Source organism: Panthera tigris, chromosome C1 (genome assembly GCF_018350195.1).
Source record: "Panthera tigris isolate Pti1 chromosome C1, P.tigris_Pti1_mat1.1, whole genome shotgun sequence".
NCBI classification, from domain to species: Eukaryota; Metazoa; Chordata; class Mammalia; order Carnivora; family Felidae; genus Panthera; species Panthera tigris.
In genome coordinates, this window is record NC_056667.1 from 212186847 (window position 1) to 212202017 (window position 15171).

At 40.0% G+C, this 15171-nt stretch overlaps 1 protein-coding gene across 7 annotated transcripts in view; it reads left to right on the forward strand.

Moving 5' to 3' along the window:
• Window positions 1-15171, forward strand: part of DIS3L2 (DIS3 like 3'-5' exoribonuclease 2) — a 346637-nt gene that overhangs the window by 115862 nt on the left and 215604 nt on the right. For 6 of the 7 annotated variants that reach the window (XM_042995635.1, XM_042995640.1, XM_042995639.1 and 3 more), the window contains exon 6: window positions 7628-7862. In XM_042995635.1, coding sequence (XP_042851569.1) covers window positions 7628-7862 — 235 coding nt within the window. Of the gene's footprint in view, window positions 1-7627; window positions 7863-8729; window positions 8819-10140; window positions 10227-15171 lie in introns of those variants that run through there. The other variant, XM_007082969.3, reaches the window with a different exon arrangement.

Genomic DNA, 15171 nt, shown 5'->3' on the forward strand with positions numbered 1-15171 from the left:
GTGCTGATGTGTTCTACAAAAGGCTGGACAGTTTCCATTCAGACCAGCAGTATAGTGCTGTACATTCTTGCTAATAACATTTGATATTGTCAGGATTTTCAGTTTTTGCCTACCCGTGGCTTTGTAGTGACATCTCATTGTGGTTGTTTTTTTTAAAATTTTTTAAAATGTTAATTTATTTTTGAGGGAAACAGAGACAGAGCATGAGCAGGGGAGGGGCAGAGAGAGGGGAGACACAGAATCCGAAGCAGGCTCCAGGCTCTGAGTTGTCAGCACAGAGCCCGACGCAGGGCTTGAACACAAGAACCGTGAGATCATGACCTGAGTTAGACGCTTAACAGACTGAGCCACCCAGGCGCCCCTCTGATGACTAACGAGGCTGAACACCTTTCCATCTTTACTGGCTGGTTAACATTTCTGTCTTGTAAAGTGCCTTTAAGCCTTTTCCCCATTTCTCTGTTGGATTTTCTGTCTTTCATTGATCTGTAGGAGCTTTTTATGTTCTGGATATGAGCGTATCTATGGCTTATCTTTAACAAATATTTTTAGTGTTATCTTAGAATAGAAGGAAAAATTTTATTTTACTGGAGTTTAATTTATCATTATTTTTTAAGGCAGTGCTTTTGTGTCTGTCTAGTATGTATTTCCCTATATATTTTCTCAGGTAGTGTTTCCTAAAATTCTGCCAGTCTTTTATAGTAGCTTCTTCCTTAGTCATTTTCTACTTACATAATTGCATAGGGTCTCTGATTTGGCAGACATTCTTGTGTTCGAAGTTGGGGGATTCTACAAAGTGTTTTGCCGTTCCTTTGCTAAACAGGGCTTATGTTCCTCTTAAAGTACAGAAGTCATGGTGCACCCATCCTCTTTTCTAAAAGGTGTGTCTCCTTCTCTCTTGTGTCTCTGAACTCAAGATTCTGGGCTTAGGCCTCTTCCTTTCCTTTCAATAGTAAGCTTCTCATAGGCTTCCCTTAATTTCATTCTAAGAGTTATCAGGCCTCCTCCCTGGTACTGCTGAAGAGGCCAGATTACTGCTGTCCATCCCCCAGAGCATAAGGATTGTAGCCCGATGGAGAAAGGGGATCGTCTGGTCCTCTCATCGCACTGCCACACCATTCTGTCACCCAATTTTACATCCCAAAAGGAGACGATAGGTAGATGACAGACTTACCCTTGGTCAAGCTGACTGCAGGGTATCTCTGACAAATATTTCTGTGTGCATGTGTGTGCGCATTTGTGTTTGGGAAGGAGGGTTTCAGGAATTCAAAATTAAAAAGTATTGTAGAGTGCTGTTGTTTCTTGAGCATTTTTAGTAGCTTCAAGTGACACTTTTATTTCAGAGCCATACGCCCCAGTTGATATCTGCCTGTATTTTCCTTGTTTATTTTTGTTAGCAGGGTTTATGTGATGCTCATCCTACCCTGTTCATGGAACAAGACAGAGAGAGAAAAAGTTCTGTGTGACCCAGTGATTTGCTTCCCTCACTGATCCGTTTCTGTCCTGTCCTCCAGAGACTAGACTAAACCTCCAAGGGAGAATAACCCCAGTTGCAGCATGCACTGGGAGTAAGACGTACAGTCAGCTGCCTCACCCTCGGGTCTGTGGAGGAACCCAGAGGAGTTTTTAAAGTCCTCAGTTCACCAGGTCAGTGATATATCCATTTTCTTCAGGGCCCCCCTCTTTCACTCTGAGCCCAGAGCTCCAAAATATTCATCAGCCTGGACTGGTGGCCTTCGGCACCAGACCCTTGACTCTCCCTACCTGTGCTTTCTTACAGAGTTTTTTCTGTCTACTTAGATGTGTATTTTTCTGTGGAGGAAGGGTTTACAGCTTTCATCGGATTCTCGGAGGGATCTGCTAAAGGTCAAAGCTGAAAACCACTGAGTGGGACTTTTCAACATTTTCAAGGTCAATCCCACAGAAGAAGTGCTCTTACTTTACAGATCTAAGGAAAACTGGGCTACTGGTTTCTGACCCACATACTCTTGTGTCTGGAAACCATTGTGAAAGTTCTTTTGCATCCTGATCATATTTTATACTCATTTTTTCAACCCATTTACCCATCTGTTTGGTGATCAAATATGGAGCACCTAGAATGATTCTGCAAGTTGCTATAGAATATACAAAGATATATAAGATACAACTGGTAAGCATGTGAGGTAATGGATCATGCTAATCATATATGTACATAGCACTAACATAGTGAAGAAATGGCAAAGTGCCATAGAGGTACATATAATTGCTTTGAGACTTCAAAACAGGGAGAGATTACTCTTGCCTGGGGCAGGTAGTGGGGAGGAACTGGGGAGACTGTGCAGTGGACTCTGGCTTATAGAAAACCAAGCCAATTGGACGAAGCCTTGGGAGACAGATTTTAGATATGTGGAGATGTTAGATGCAGTGTGCCACCTCCTGTTCTTTGTCCACTCAAATTAGATTGGGCATACCCTGTGTCAGGCCTAGCCACGCTCACTTCACGGAGTTTTACAGTTTATCAGAGAAGGTAGACTCCGAACAAGTTCTTTCCTAATCAGCTGCTGTATTCATTCAGTGAACATATATCTGAGTGGCTACGAATTGCTCTTCTCAACTCTTGCAATATAGCAGTGAATAAAATAGACTCTGTGCTCATGAAACCTACATTTTAGTTGGGAGACAGGAAGTACCTAAGCATGTAATATATTGCCAAGTAGGGATAAGTACAGTGATGAAAAATAAAGCAGGGCAAGAGGATAGAATAATGACAGCCAGGTGGGGCTGTTTCAGTTAACGTGATCAGGGAAGGCCTCTCTAAGAGAAGGACATTTGGGGAGAGATGTGAACAAAACGAAGAGATTGAGACCTAAGAATAGCTGGGCACAGAGTTTTCTAGGTTGAGGGAATGGCAATGCAAAAGCCTCAGGATGGATGGTTTTAGTGTTCTGGGAATAGCAAGAAGATCTCTAGGATTGGAGTGTAATTTGCAAGGAAGAAGTTATAGAAAATGAGACTGGAACAGTAACAGGGGCCTGGTTTGACAAGGCCTTGTGGCATGATAATGGAATGGTGTTAGAAGCCATTGGGAGAATGACATGATCTGATTTATGTTTTAAATTTTTTTAAATGTTTGTTTATTTTTGGGGGGAGAGAGAGAGAGCAAGTGAGGGAGAGGCAGAGAGAGAGAGGGAGACACAGTATCCACAGCAGGTTCCAGGCTCCAAGCTGTCAGCACAGAGCCCGATGTGGGGCTTGAACCCATGAGCCGTGAGATCATGACCTGAGCTGAAGTCGGACGCTCAGCCGACGAAGCCACCCAGGAACTCCCTGATTTATGTTTTAAAAGCATCACTGTAACTGCTTTGGTCCAAAACGGAAATCAGGAGACTGGTTATCACAGTAGTTCAGCAAGGAGATAAAGGTTGCTTGTGCAGTAGCAGTGTAAATGTCAAGAAGAGATATTTGAAAGGAAGGACCAGCGGGCTCTTCTGATGGATTGGATGTGGGGCATGAGAGGAAGGTGACATGGTCTGGTGCCATCTGCTGAGAGAGCAAATGCTGGGAGAGGAGTGGGTTCTAGTGGGGACCAAGGGTTGGCTTTCTCGTTTCAGGTGCCAACAAATATCCAAAGGAAGGTGTCAGGTAGGCAATTGGATAGGAGTCTGGCATTCAGGGGAAAGGTTGAGGCTAGGCATTTAATTTCGGGAGTTAATAGCATATAGAGAGGTTTAAAGCCATGAGACTGGATGAAATCACCTGGGGAGTGAGTGTAAATGGATCCTGTCCCTAGTGTTGTTTAACGTGCTCCTCTGATCCCTGTTTCAGGTCAGATTCAAGGTCAGTTTGGGGGAAAAATACTTTATGGATAATGGTATGTATTTACAATTATAATCCATGAGGAAGCACTATGGTTCTTTCTCTTTTTAAGATATTTATATTGATTAGTCAGTACAGGTATTGCTACTCTGGTTCATTTATTATAAAACTCCATCCCCATCAGGTTATGACTTAATTGGTTTCAGCAACCATTGATAATCATTTCCTAAATCCATTATTTCAATAGGGATGGCAAAATGTGATATTGAATGTCTTTCCTTCCTTCTTAACTAGCTGAAACTCTTCAGTCAAGAAGAACTTTACTTCATCAATTATTTGGTTAACCTGAGGTAGGTTGTACAGGAAAGGGGATAAATGCTTAAGGTTGACCAGTGAGAGCTTTTTCATGGTGATTCCTGAGTTTTTTAGATAAGATCCTAGTAGCCTTTGATAGCTTCCTTATTTTCCTGGTATGACAAGATGTTCCAGGTTCATCTTATCTATTTTCTGCTCCAGACTTGAATTAGCCATTTCTCTCAGGGTCCTGCAACCCTCACTCTTAACCAGTGTGTGATATGGAGTAGTTTTAGAGTGTCTTTTTTATCCTGTGGTCTTATGATGATCTTTAAAAAAAAAAAAAAATTTTTTTTTAATGTTTATTTATTTTTGAGAGATGGAGAAAGACAGAGCATGAGTGGGGGAGGGGCAGAGAGAGAGGGAGACACAGAATCCGAAGCAGGCTCCAGGCTCTGAGCTGTCAGCACAGAGCCCAAGCCGGGGCTCAAACCCATGGACTGGGGGGTCATGACCTGAGCTGAAGTTGACGCTTAACTGCCTGAGCCACCCAGGCGCCCCAATCTTTTACATTTTTAAAGAATGTATTTCTGTTCTTTCATGTGCTGGCATAACAAAATAGAATAAAAATACTTCTAAATACAGGATATTAATTTATATTTTTACTACATATTTTCGAATGACTTGATTCATGAAGTCCTGCCTCTGTACAACATTTTTGATACAGTAACTCAAAAGTAAATTTAGTGCCTAAAATACTAATTCTTAAACGTAGCTAATCTAAACCATGGAGATTGTCATAAAGTCAGAACCAGGCTCTGGTTTTAAAATGTGCTATACAATCAGGCTTGGCATACTGTGGTTATTGCTTTCCCCTGATCTCCTCTTCGCATTGACTTTTATTTGAACCTTTTACTTTTGAGCCAAAGCATAATCCTTTCTTTTTCTTATGGATCATTAGTTTTATTTATTTTTTAATATGAAATGTATTGTCAGATTGGTTTCCATACAACACCCAGTGCTCATCCCAACAGGTGCCCTCCTCAATACCCATCTCCCACCCCCCATCAACCCTCAGTTTGTTCTCAGTTTTTAAGAGTCGACCCTATGACCCAGCAATAGCACTGCTAGGAATTTACCCAAGGGATACAGGAGTGCTGATGCATAGGGGCACCTGTACCCCAATGTTTATAGCAGCACTTTCAACAATAGCCAAATTATGGAAAGAGCCTAAATGTCCATCAACTGATGAATGGATAAAGAAATTGTGGTTCATATACACAATGGAATACTACGTGGCAATGAGAAAGAATGAAATATGGCCTTTTGTAGCAATGTGGATGGAACTGGAGAGTGTAATGCTAAGTGAAATAAGCCATACAGAGAAAGACAGATATCATATGTTTTCACTCTTATGTGGATCCTGAGAAACTTAACAGAAGACCATGGGGGAGGGGAAGGAGAAAAAAAAAAAAGGGAGGGAGCCAAACCATAAAAGCATAATTCTTAATAGCAGAATCATGGCAATTACAGAATTGTTATGTTTTGCGCGCGCGCGCGCACACACACACACACATACATATGGAAAAAGACTACTTTTCGTTGTAGGATAGTTAAGCATTCAAAGTTGATAATGTCAGAATTCTGATTCCCCTTGTAAGATTTTCTTCATGGCCTGTGGGAACCAAATCCTTTGTGAAACCATGAGTGGCAGAAATAAATACATAATGGAAACTAAAAGCACGGACTCTTAGCTTAACATCTTCCCAGAAGACTATATGCTACCAGCGAGTCTAACTCTAGCACGCCAGTCATTCTCTCTCTCTGAGAGAAATTATGTGTGGGAATGGTGCAGAAAAAACAATAGATCAGCGATCCTGTTGTAGCCACCATGCTTTAGACCCAGAGTGTGCACACATACCTCCTGCCTGTGCTTTGGGCTGTTCTGACAATGCTCAAGGGTGTAAATTCTTTGAGGATGGTCAGGGGCAGATCTTCCCGTTACTGAATTTGCCAGACACAGATGTCAAGTTCTTTTTCTTCCCTAACTTGTCAGCAAATTCTGTTTTTTGAATGATCTACGTTGGGTCAGTTATGAAAACCGGACTTATGTGATAAGCGGAGTTGGGTTTATGATTGTATATTAATTTAAAGACCTAACTATGGCTTTACTCTTATGTTCTCATGCAGTAAGAGGCCTAAGGGGATCTTTTTAGAGATTTCTGGCCTAACCAGCTGATTTTTTTTCTTTTAGTATCAAAGAAAAGGAACCTTCAAACTTCTCATAATGAAATAATGAACAAATGGATGAATGAAAGAATGAACAAATGATTGAATGAATCTGACAACAGTCAAAACATGGCAAGACTTGAAAGAAAATTTCATTAAATATATTCAGAAATTGGGAATCAAGAAAATGCTATTAAAGGGCACAATTTTACTCTGGAAAATTATTGCTTACACGTTTTTCTGTTACCGCATTTTCTTGAAGTCACTTTTTTAAAAACTTGGGAATATATTCTTAGAATCTTTATTCTGATTGTGAATACCTTTGTAGTATTTTACTTTGATTTTCTGGCTGAAGATAATATTCATTGTCTGGGGATGGTTATGTTGTTAATTGGAATCTGTGACATGACAATGTTTTGGGAAAGATTTCTTTTAATAGCTTTCTCTGCCTTGTATAAAACAAAGACCCCTTATTAATATGATCTTTGTGTGGTCTAATTCAGATGTTAATCTGGCTTGTTGAAGGCAGGCATCTAACTTGAAACTTTAAGTTTAAACTCAGAAAAATATTAGACCTCTCAAATATAAACACATTGAGAAACTGCTACAGAAATCCATAGAAATCAAAGTACTGACATATGACTGTTATGTGACAAATTCATTAAGTGGATTAGTATCTGGACTCTTCTTCTGTTTGCTTTACTCCTTTTCTTTTTTTTGAAAATATTGTCATGTAATGCTTCCTTAGTTCTATAAATATCCATCAGTTGTGTGCTTTGTATACTGATTTCAAGCCTCAAAATGGAGAATTAAGAGTTTACATTTTTTATGAGAACATTTATAAACTCTTATTTACAGTTAATTTTGTTTTTTTCCATTTCACCTTATATTCTTGTGGCTTCATTTGGGAGCACAGTAACATACTATGTTGAGTTCTTTTATCACCTCTGAAGATATTCATTGATCCCTTGTGATGAACCCTTGTGAAGCAGCATAGTCCTTGTGGTATTCAGGGCCTCTGATGAGGGGATGAAAATGTACATCAGAAAAATGAGGAGTAGATATGACATTAATCTTGGGCACCTTGAGGAGCTGAGTGCCACCCTGGCATTGCTGAATTGATCATTTCCATAAAGTGGTCCGTGTACCTGGAAAATAAATATTTTTTTTCAGGCTACATGGCGAGTGTCCATTGCTTTGAGCTTCTGAATGTGCAGTTTTTTTCCTTCAGAAAGGAAAATGAAAAAAGCTAAATCTGTTATTTCCTGTTCTTCCCTCCAGTGATTTAGCAGAACTTTTCTATTTTCTTCAGGTAATTAAACCAGAGAGCAATGACAAAGAAACAGAAGGTACCGATGAATTAGATCTCCCTGAAGAGCTCTGTGGAAGCCATCTCCCGCAGCAGTCCGTGAAAGGCTATAATGACAGTCCTGATGTCATTATAGAGGCTCAGTTTGATGACAGCGACTCAGAAGATGGACATGGCAACACACAGAATGTTCTGGTTGATGGTGTTCAGAAACTCTCAGTTTGTGTTCATGACAAAGGTGAGTACTGGATTGCTGCCTGACATTTTATTTTACACTAACCTGATTGTTTTCAGTTTTGGGAGTCTCTCTGTGCTACAGACCTAATCACGTGGTACATTTGGGACCTTCCCAATTTCTAACCAGTGGCAGCTTTTAGGACAGCTTCTGGCTGCTGGTTCCTGTGGTTAGTGGTTGCTGTTGTCCTTTCCTAATGGGTCTTGGGTTGTATTGATAGCCAACCTTGACATTTCCTGTGATGTGCCCAGTCCACCCCTGTGGCTCATATGAACAGAATCAAACTGATCTTTCAAATCTAAAAAAGCACTTCATTTTGCCCTTCATTTTGCTTTAACTCAGTATCTTTTTGTCATTGGTGGTGGGACCGGATCACCTTAAATTTGATAAGTAGATTATCTTTTCAAAGTGTTTTGATTCTAAACCTTGAAAAAACCCAGTCTTATTGTCTCTAATCAAAATCTAAGCCATGTGTCCTCCGGATGCAGAAGAAAGCAGTTGCAAACACATTGGGGGAGAGCCATGACCAAGGGCCTAGCTGACTCTAGGAGACTAAAGGGAAAGTAGCCCCCCCCCCCAAATTGGAATATTTTACTGGATAGATGTCTAAGACATTTTAAATACGGGGAGTATATTTTCCAGCCAAATTGAGTTCTATCTGTACTATGAAATGGAAATGATTGACCTGGCTAGGCCAACTAGATTGTGAGGTGGTTTTTTGTTTTGTTTTGTTTTGTTTTGTTTTGTTTTGTTTTGTTTTTTTTCATCAGGAAGAGGTTTCTGGCACAGTCCCCTTGAAAGGCTAGAAGAAATGCCAGAAGATTACTAAAAGAGGATGTTTTATGGACACCTTGTGATAGGGACTGGTGAGCGTATCTCACTGACATCCTGAAGTAAGCTGGAGGTGATTTCAGGAAGTGACCGCATAAGGATCACCCTGTCTCTTCACTGCTGATGAGGTAGTGACGTGGGGTGGTGAGCATTTTCTGAAAACATGCCTAGCTTTTTGGTGCCAAGTGCTGTTCATTCAGAAGGACTTTCCAACTGTGAAATTCCTTTTGGATGAAGAGACTACTGCAGTGGCCCACCAGGTACACTGACCTGAGGCACCCAGGTTCCTTTTGTTTTGTGGCTTGCTTAGTTAACTAGTGATTTACTGTTCAAGACCCAGCCAATTTCGGTTGGATGTTGTTCCTTGCGATTTCATTCTTCTGGTGTTTTTTTTTCTTCCTTTAAAACCGGTTGGATACCGTGACCCTCTTCTGAGAGTGCATTTGTATAGTAACGACGTCAGTACTGTGAGTCATGTCCTCTCTATGAGAAGAGAGGGAAATAACCAGGACTCCAGATAGCTAAATTCTCCGTCAACAAGATCACCAAGGGAGAGAGATACTTGCAGGACAAGGCCAGGCAAAGGAGCACTTGAAAACTTATTTAGTATTTGGTCCAAAACTACTTCATGGAAACCTAGCTCTGGTGATTGGACTTGGCAGACCTCAGGAGCCTCTTTTCCCCTGGGCTCCAAGTTGAAGGGAGAAGATGCCTTGATTTCTTATTAGTGGTTCGTACCAATACAAAGGCAAGGAAGTGTTGGTGGATGGGAGTGATGACAGAGTTGATGTCAGGGTGGATGCTAATAACCTACTTTGCCCTTTGTTTGGGAAATTCTAATGCCAGACTTGTTCTTGATTTGTCCTCTGTTGTAATTCCCCTCCTTCTCTCTTATAGGTAAATATCACTGAACCCTTTACATGTCTACTGTATGCATGTTTTTTCCTTACTCTTTTTATGGTTTTCCTACCTTACTGTTGTTTATATTGCTTCCTTACTAGGCCTGACTGAGGGAATGGCCTTAATCCTTCCCACAGTATGTGGTACAAATTTTTCTTTCCTTCTAGCCTCTAAATAGAGAGTTTGTGAAACCACATGGCTGTTTCTCATTTCTTGCCCTCTTGATATTTAGGAAAATGGCAATTTGCTCTTTTAAAAATCACAGTGTTTTTTAGGATATTTCAACCAGCTTCTCTTCTCTGGATAACATAAAATCTGGTTACAGTTAGGATGTTAGTACTTTTTGCACCATTTAAGGTTTTGAAATTTGCTGTTGAAACAAACCATAACCTTAAGAACATCATAAACTTTTCCTAAGACTTCTAGAAAGGTTCTTTGCTTTGTGCGTAATTGCAAACGGTTATTAATCTTAGTTCACACTTGTGTTCCAAAGAGCGTTTTTTATTTGTTTATTTTTGTTTTAATCTCACGTTTCTTTTATCTAAAACAGACGTTACCTGTTGCATGTGTCCACAGTGTATATCCCTGTGTGCCCAGGAAACATTCCTGTCTTTGCTGTAACTACCAGTTTCTCTGGTAAGTGCGCAGAGAGCCCGAGGGTCTGCCACAAAAGTCTATTGTTGCATGAAGAAAAAAAGTTTCTCTGGGCACCTCAGACCTGACCAGTAGTTTCTTCTAGGAAGACAGCATGGATAGGCATCACCCTCAGCCCCTGAGAGAGAGTGGGCCAATGAGCTGGGCCCCTTTCGTAGGTCCAGCCCCACAGGCTCCCAAGGCTCAGCTTTTGCCGCTTTCCAGACAGCAGCTTTGTTGTCGGCACAGAAATCTGCCATCTGGGTAGAGACTGGGGGCAACCCAAATAAATTTTCCTTGTTATCAGATATTTGGGTAATGGTTGCCTGGTTAGCAAACTCCAGAGGATAAAAATCATGATGGCCAAGTGATACCATAGCTCTGCATCTTTCATCCTCAGGAATTTGAAGAGCAGTTTTGGCCTCTGAATCTTCGTGCTCACGACCTCATCAGGTTTGATGTACATTTCCTGTCCTCTGTCCTTGCTGGGTCTGCCCGAGATCTTGTTCAGTTTTCTGGTCTGGAGACAAGCCTCTACCAGTACCCTGATGACTGAACATGGGCTTGAATGTAGAGCCAGTGACCCTTTCACTTGTCTTCTGTCTCCTGGCCACCTCCAGCTCTTTTCTGGAGGAAGAATGTGCATGGAATCCTTGATCCCTTTTGAGAGTTGAATCTTACTACTCCTTCTGGGGCCTGCCCCAGTTGGCTTCGGGATCAGGATGAGACCTTTTTTCTCACTTAAGGTTCGTCTCCTTCCAGTGACACGCCCGTTCAGTGCCTCTGTTTAAGTCCCATTCCCTTGGATGAAAAGTGACTGTATTTCCCTTTGGGTAAGAAAAGAGGACCCATATGATTATTCTCTTGTGGTACTTCTGGGTTATTTAAATACCAAGAACCCATTCTTCGAATCCATTCTTTGTTGGAGCTAAATTTCTTCTGTTTCCAGGTTCTGAGATCGCATCTTCCCTAAATGATAATTAGTGCAACTAGAAGGCAGTCAGGTTTAGTTCAGAAATTATATCAAAAATTAAATATACTTTCCCGTCAACCACAATTTGGGACAATGTTTTGAAATCTCATTTTAAAAAAGGTAAAGCCATATCCAGACCTGTGTTAGAAGGGTACAGTGGAATTTTGGCTTCTCTGTCTTTTAGACTCAGTGGGCAATGCAGTCCTATCAGGTGTGATTCAGGTAGAGGCATTTGGTCAGGACCTAGAATGTCTAAGGCCCAAATCCTGTGCTAGACTAGCCATTCCTCCCTGTGAAGTCCCCAAAAGAAATATAGGCACAAAGGATATATATTCTGCAAGGCAGAGAAGCAGTTCTTTATTAATTGAGGCTTTGACCCAAGCCAGAATGATTTTAGCAGTCTACACCTCCACCAGCAGTGCCTGAGACTTCTTACATCATCTCATTCCTGCCAACAGCCAGAATTATCCAGCTTTCTAGTTTTTGTAATCTAGATTACGTTCTGCAGATTGCCCTTCTATATCATTTGCCTATTGTTCTGTCAGGGTTACTGTTCTCTTGTTGATTTGTAGGAATTTCTGATTTATTCTCTATAATAATCACATTTCCATTTTTGGCATTACAAATATCTTCTGCCATTCTGTCATTTAGTCATTTCTCCACTAACCTTGTGATGTCTTTTATTGAACAAAACCCTTAATTTTAATGTGATAGAATTAATTGTGTAGTTTATGGGTTTTTAAGTTTTTCCCTATTCTTAGTTCAAACAGATGTTCTCCAGTATAATCTTTTTTTAACTCCATAGTTTTGCCATTTGTTTAACTTTATAATGTGGATTCTTTATTTATGGAGATTATTACCTGGTTTCTTTCCAAATCTATTTCAGATATTGAACCATCTTAGGAATTCAAAGATGTCCTTGAATTCTTGGATAAATTCTATTTAGTCCCAATGTATTATTTCTTTTTAAATACACTGTTGGATTTACTTAGGTAATATTTAGGGCAGAATTTTTCTGTCATGTTAAATAGACCTATCATTTTGTTGTCATTATCTGATTTTTAGAATCAAGAGTATATTAGCTTCATGAAATGTTCTGGTCAGTTTTTGGTTTTCTTATTTTTCCAAAACAGGTTATGTAGGATCGGAATTCCTTAAAATTTGGTAGAACTTACTGTAAAATTGTTTGCACCTGCTGTTTTTTTAGAAGGCAAGATCTTTGCTCTTTTCATAGCTTTTATACTGACTGATCTGTTCAACTTCTTTCTTTTTGTGCCAAGTTTGGCATAATTTAATGGGAATTTATCTTTTTGAATTTATTAGCCTAGAGATAATCCTGATACTTTTTAATAGTTCTTCATTATTTAAGAAAAGTTCTTGTGCCTGTGCTTTTGCCTCCCATTTCATTCTGTATTTTGATTATTTGAATCTTTCTTTTTTTCTTGGTCACCTTTTTTTTTTTAAGTTTATTTATTTTGAGAGAGAGCGAGTGCAAGTGGGGGAGGGAGAGAAATCAGAAGCAGGCTTCACGCACTGTCAGTGTGGAGCCTGATGTGGGGCTCAGTCTCACAAACTGAGATCATGGCCTGAGCTGAAATCAAGAGTCTTGCCGCTTAACCAACTGAGTCACTCAGGTGCCCCTTTCTTGGTAACCCTTGCTTGCCAAAGATCTCTCTTGTTAATCTTTTCAAGGAACATGCTTTTTGGTTGTGTTATTTTTCTCTGTTTATTGTTGATGATGCTGTTCTGTATATCATTGATACTTGCCCTTATCTTTGTTAGTTATTAAAGTTTATTGAGAGAGAGAGAGAATGTGAGTGAGTGGGGGAGGGGCAGAGAAAGAGAGAGGGAGAAGGAGAATCCCAAGCAGGCTCCATGCTGTGAGCACGGAGCCCAACGCGAGGTTCGATCTCATGAACTGTGAAATCATGACCTGAGCCAAAACCAAGAGTTAGACGCTAAACCAACTTAGCCAGCCAGGGGCCCCTTATCTTTGTTATTTAATTCTCTATTTTAGGGGTTTGCTTTTTTGCCCTTCTCCTAACTTCTTGAGTTGAATACTTAGCTTATTACTTTTAACCTCTCCTGTTTCCTTTGAAATGTTTTCAGAGCTATAAATTTCCCCCCAAATACTTCTTTAGCTGTATTCCAAGGATTTTGATATATAGTATCTTTATTATTAGTTAGTTCTAAGTATTTAATTTCCTTATAATTTCTTCCTTAACTAAATTGTGGCTTGGTATATTTTGAAGTTGTATTGTTAGGGGTGCATATGTGTATACTAGGCTATAGCTTGATATACTTTTGTATATATGCATACCCATGTTGTATTTACACATAATAATCACAATCACTGATACTTATTGAGTATTTACTGGGTGCTAGGCCCTGTCTAAGTACAGTTGACCCTTGAACAACAAATGGGGGCTGGGGCACTGAACTCCCCTGTAGTCAAAAATCCACATTCAACTTTTGACCCCCCAAAACTCAACTACGAATAGCCTACTATTGACTGGAAGCCTTACCAATAACATAAGCAGTTGATTAATGCATATTTTGTATATTTATTACATACTCTTTTCTTAAATAAAATAGTCTAGAAAAAAAAATGTTATTGAGAAAATCGAAAGGAAGAAGGCATACATTACTATATGTATATATACTATATTATATACTATATGTATATAATTACATTATTATTTACATTACTATATGTATTTATTCAAAAAAATCCACATGTAAGTGGACCCGAGCAGTTCAAATGTTCAAGGGTCAACTATATTTATAATTACTCCTCATTATGTTCAGCTATTTTTTCTTACAACATTCCTAGTATCTGTTTCAGGAATATTAACAGTATTTATCTCAGAGATACTTGTAGCTTTTTATTTCCAAAGCACAGGAATGATACACAGTTGGTAAGTATACTTTAGAAGAGTCCCCCAGTAGCTTTCTAAAAAATATCAATGCCTGGATACCACCGTAGGCATTCTGATTCTAGTTGATCTGGTATGTTTAAAAAGCTCTCCAGAGAGTCAAGGACTCTACCATGTAGCCACAATTGAACGGTTCTAGACTTGTCCTCTTAACCATTATGCTATATATCCCTCCTCGTAGCTACCAGTACTCATAGCACAGGTTAAATATTTCATGGTGGCTCAACCCTTGGTAGAATAATTTGATTCAGCCAAGGATCATCAATAGGTACTAAAACTATTACTCTATAAGCCTTTTTCTTGTGTAACTTACCTTCAGGTATTTTATATTCTATGTCTCTTTGACATGGCATGGAGCAAGAGTGCTATTAGTGGGAACCTGGGACAGTGGAAATGGCAGTAGACTTGGGAGTAAGCTGAGCAAGTTTGCAGTCTCCACTCTGCTTCTGAAATAAGGGAGTTGGGCAGAATTATGCCAGAAGTTCCATCTAGCTAAAAAGTTCTGTGATTAAATGTATATTCTCTCATATTAAGGGTTTAGTCAGAGACGTTGTGACAAGTCATGGAAAGAAATGGTTTTGGAGTTTCTTCCATTGGTGCCTGCCCGGTCTCAAAACCGTCCCAGGCTGTGCCACTTACCTTTGCCATTGGTTTAGTCATCCAATGACGAGGATGTTGCTGGCGCTCTGCTGAGCCCAAGCCTGACGAAGGTGAAAGGATGGTGAATGCATGCTTCCATCCGTCTCGAGTGTTTTCACCAAGAACCTGCCAAGTGCCAGGCACCTTCTGTAGCCCTGTCCTCGGTACTTGGGGAGCTCTTCAGGAAGTACCTCCCTGCTGACTCCTACTGCTCCTCTTCACCCCCTCAGCCTTGTTTTCCTGACAGCTGACCCCAGAGCTGCTTTGTCTGCCTGTGGGAAGGTTAATGCTGATTACAGTAATTTAAATGAATTGCTTGCTGTTTATGTCTTTTTGTCTCACTGCACAGCAAGCCGTACTATTGTCTGTGTATCAGATAATTTCTATTTTGAGTTTTCAT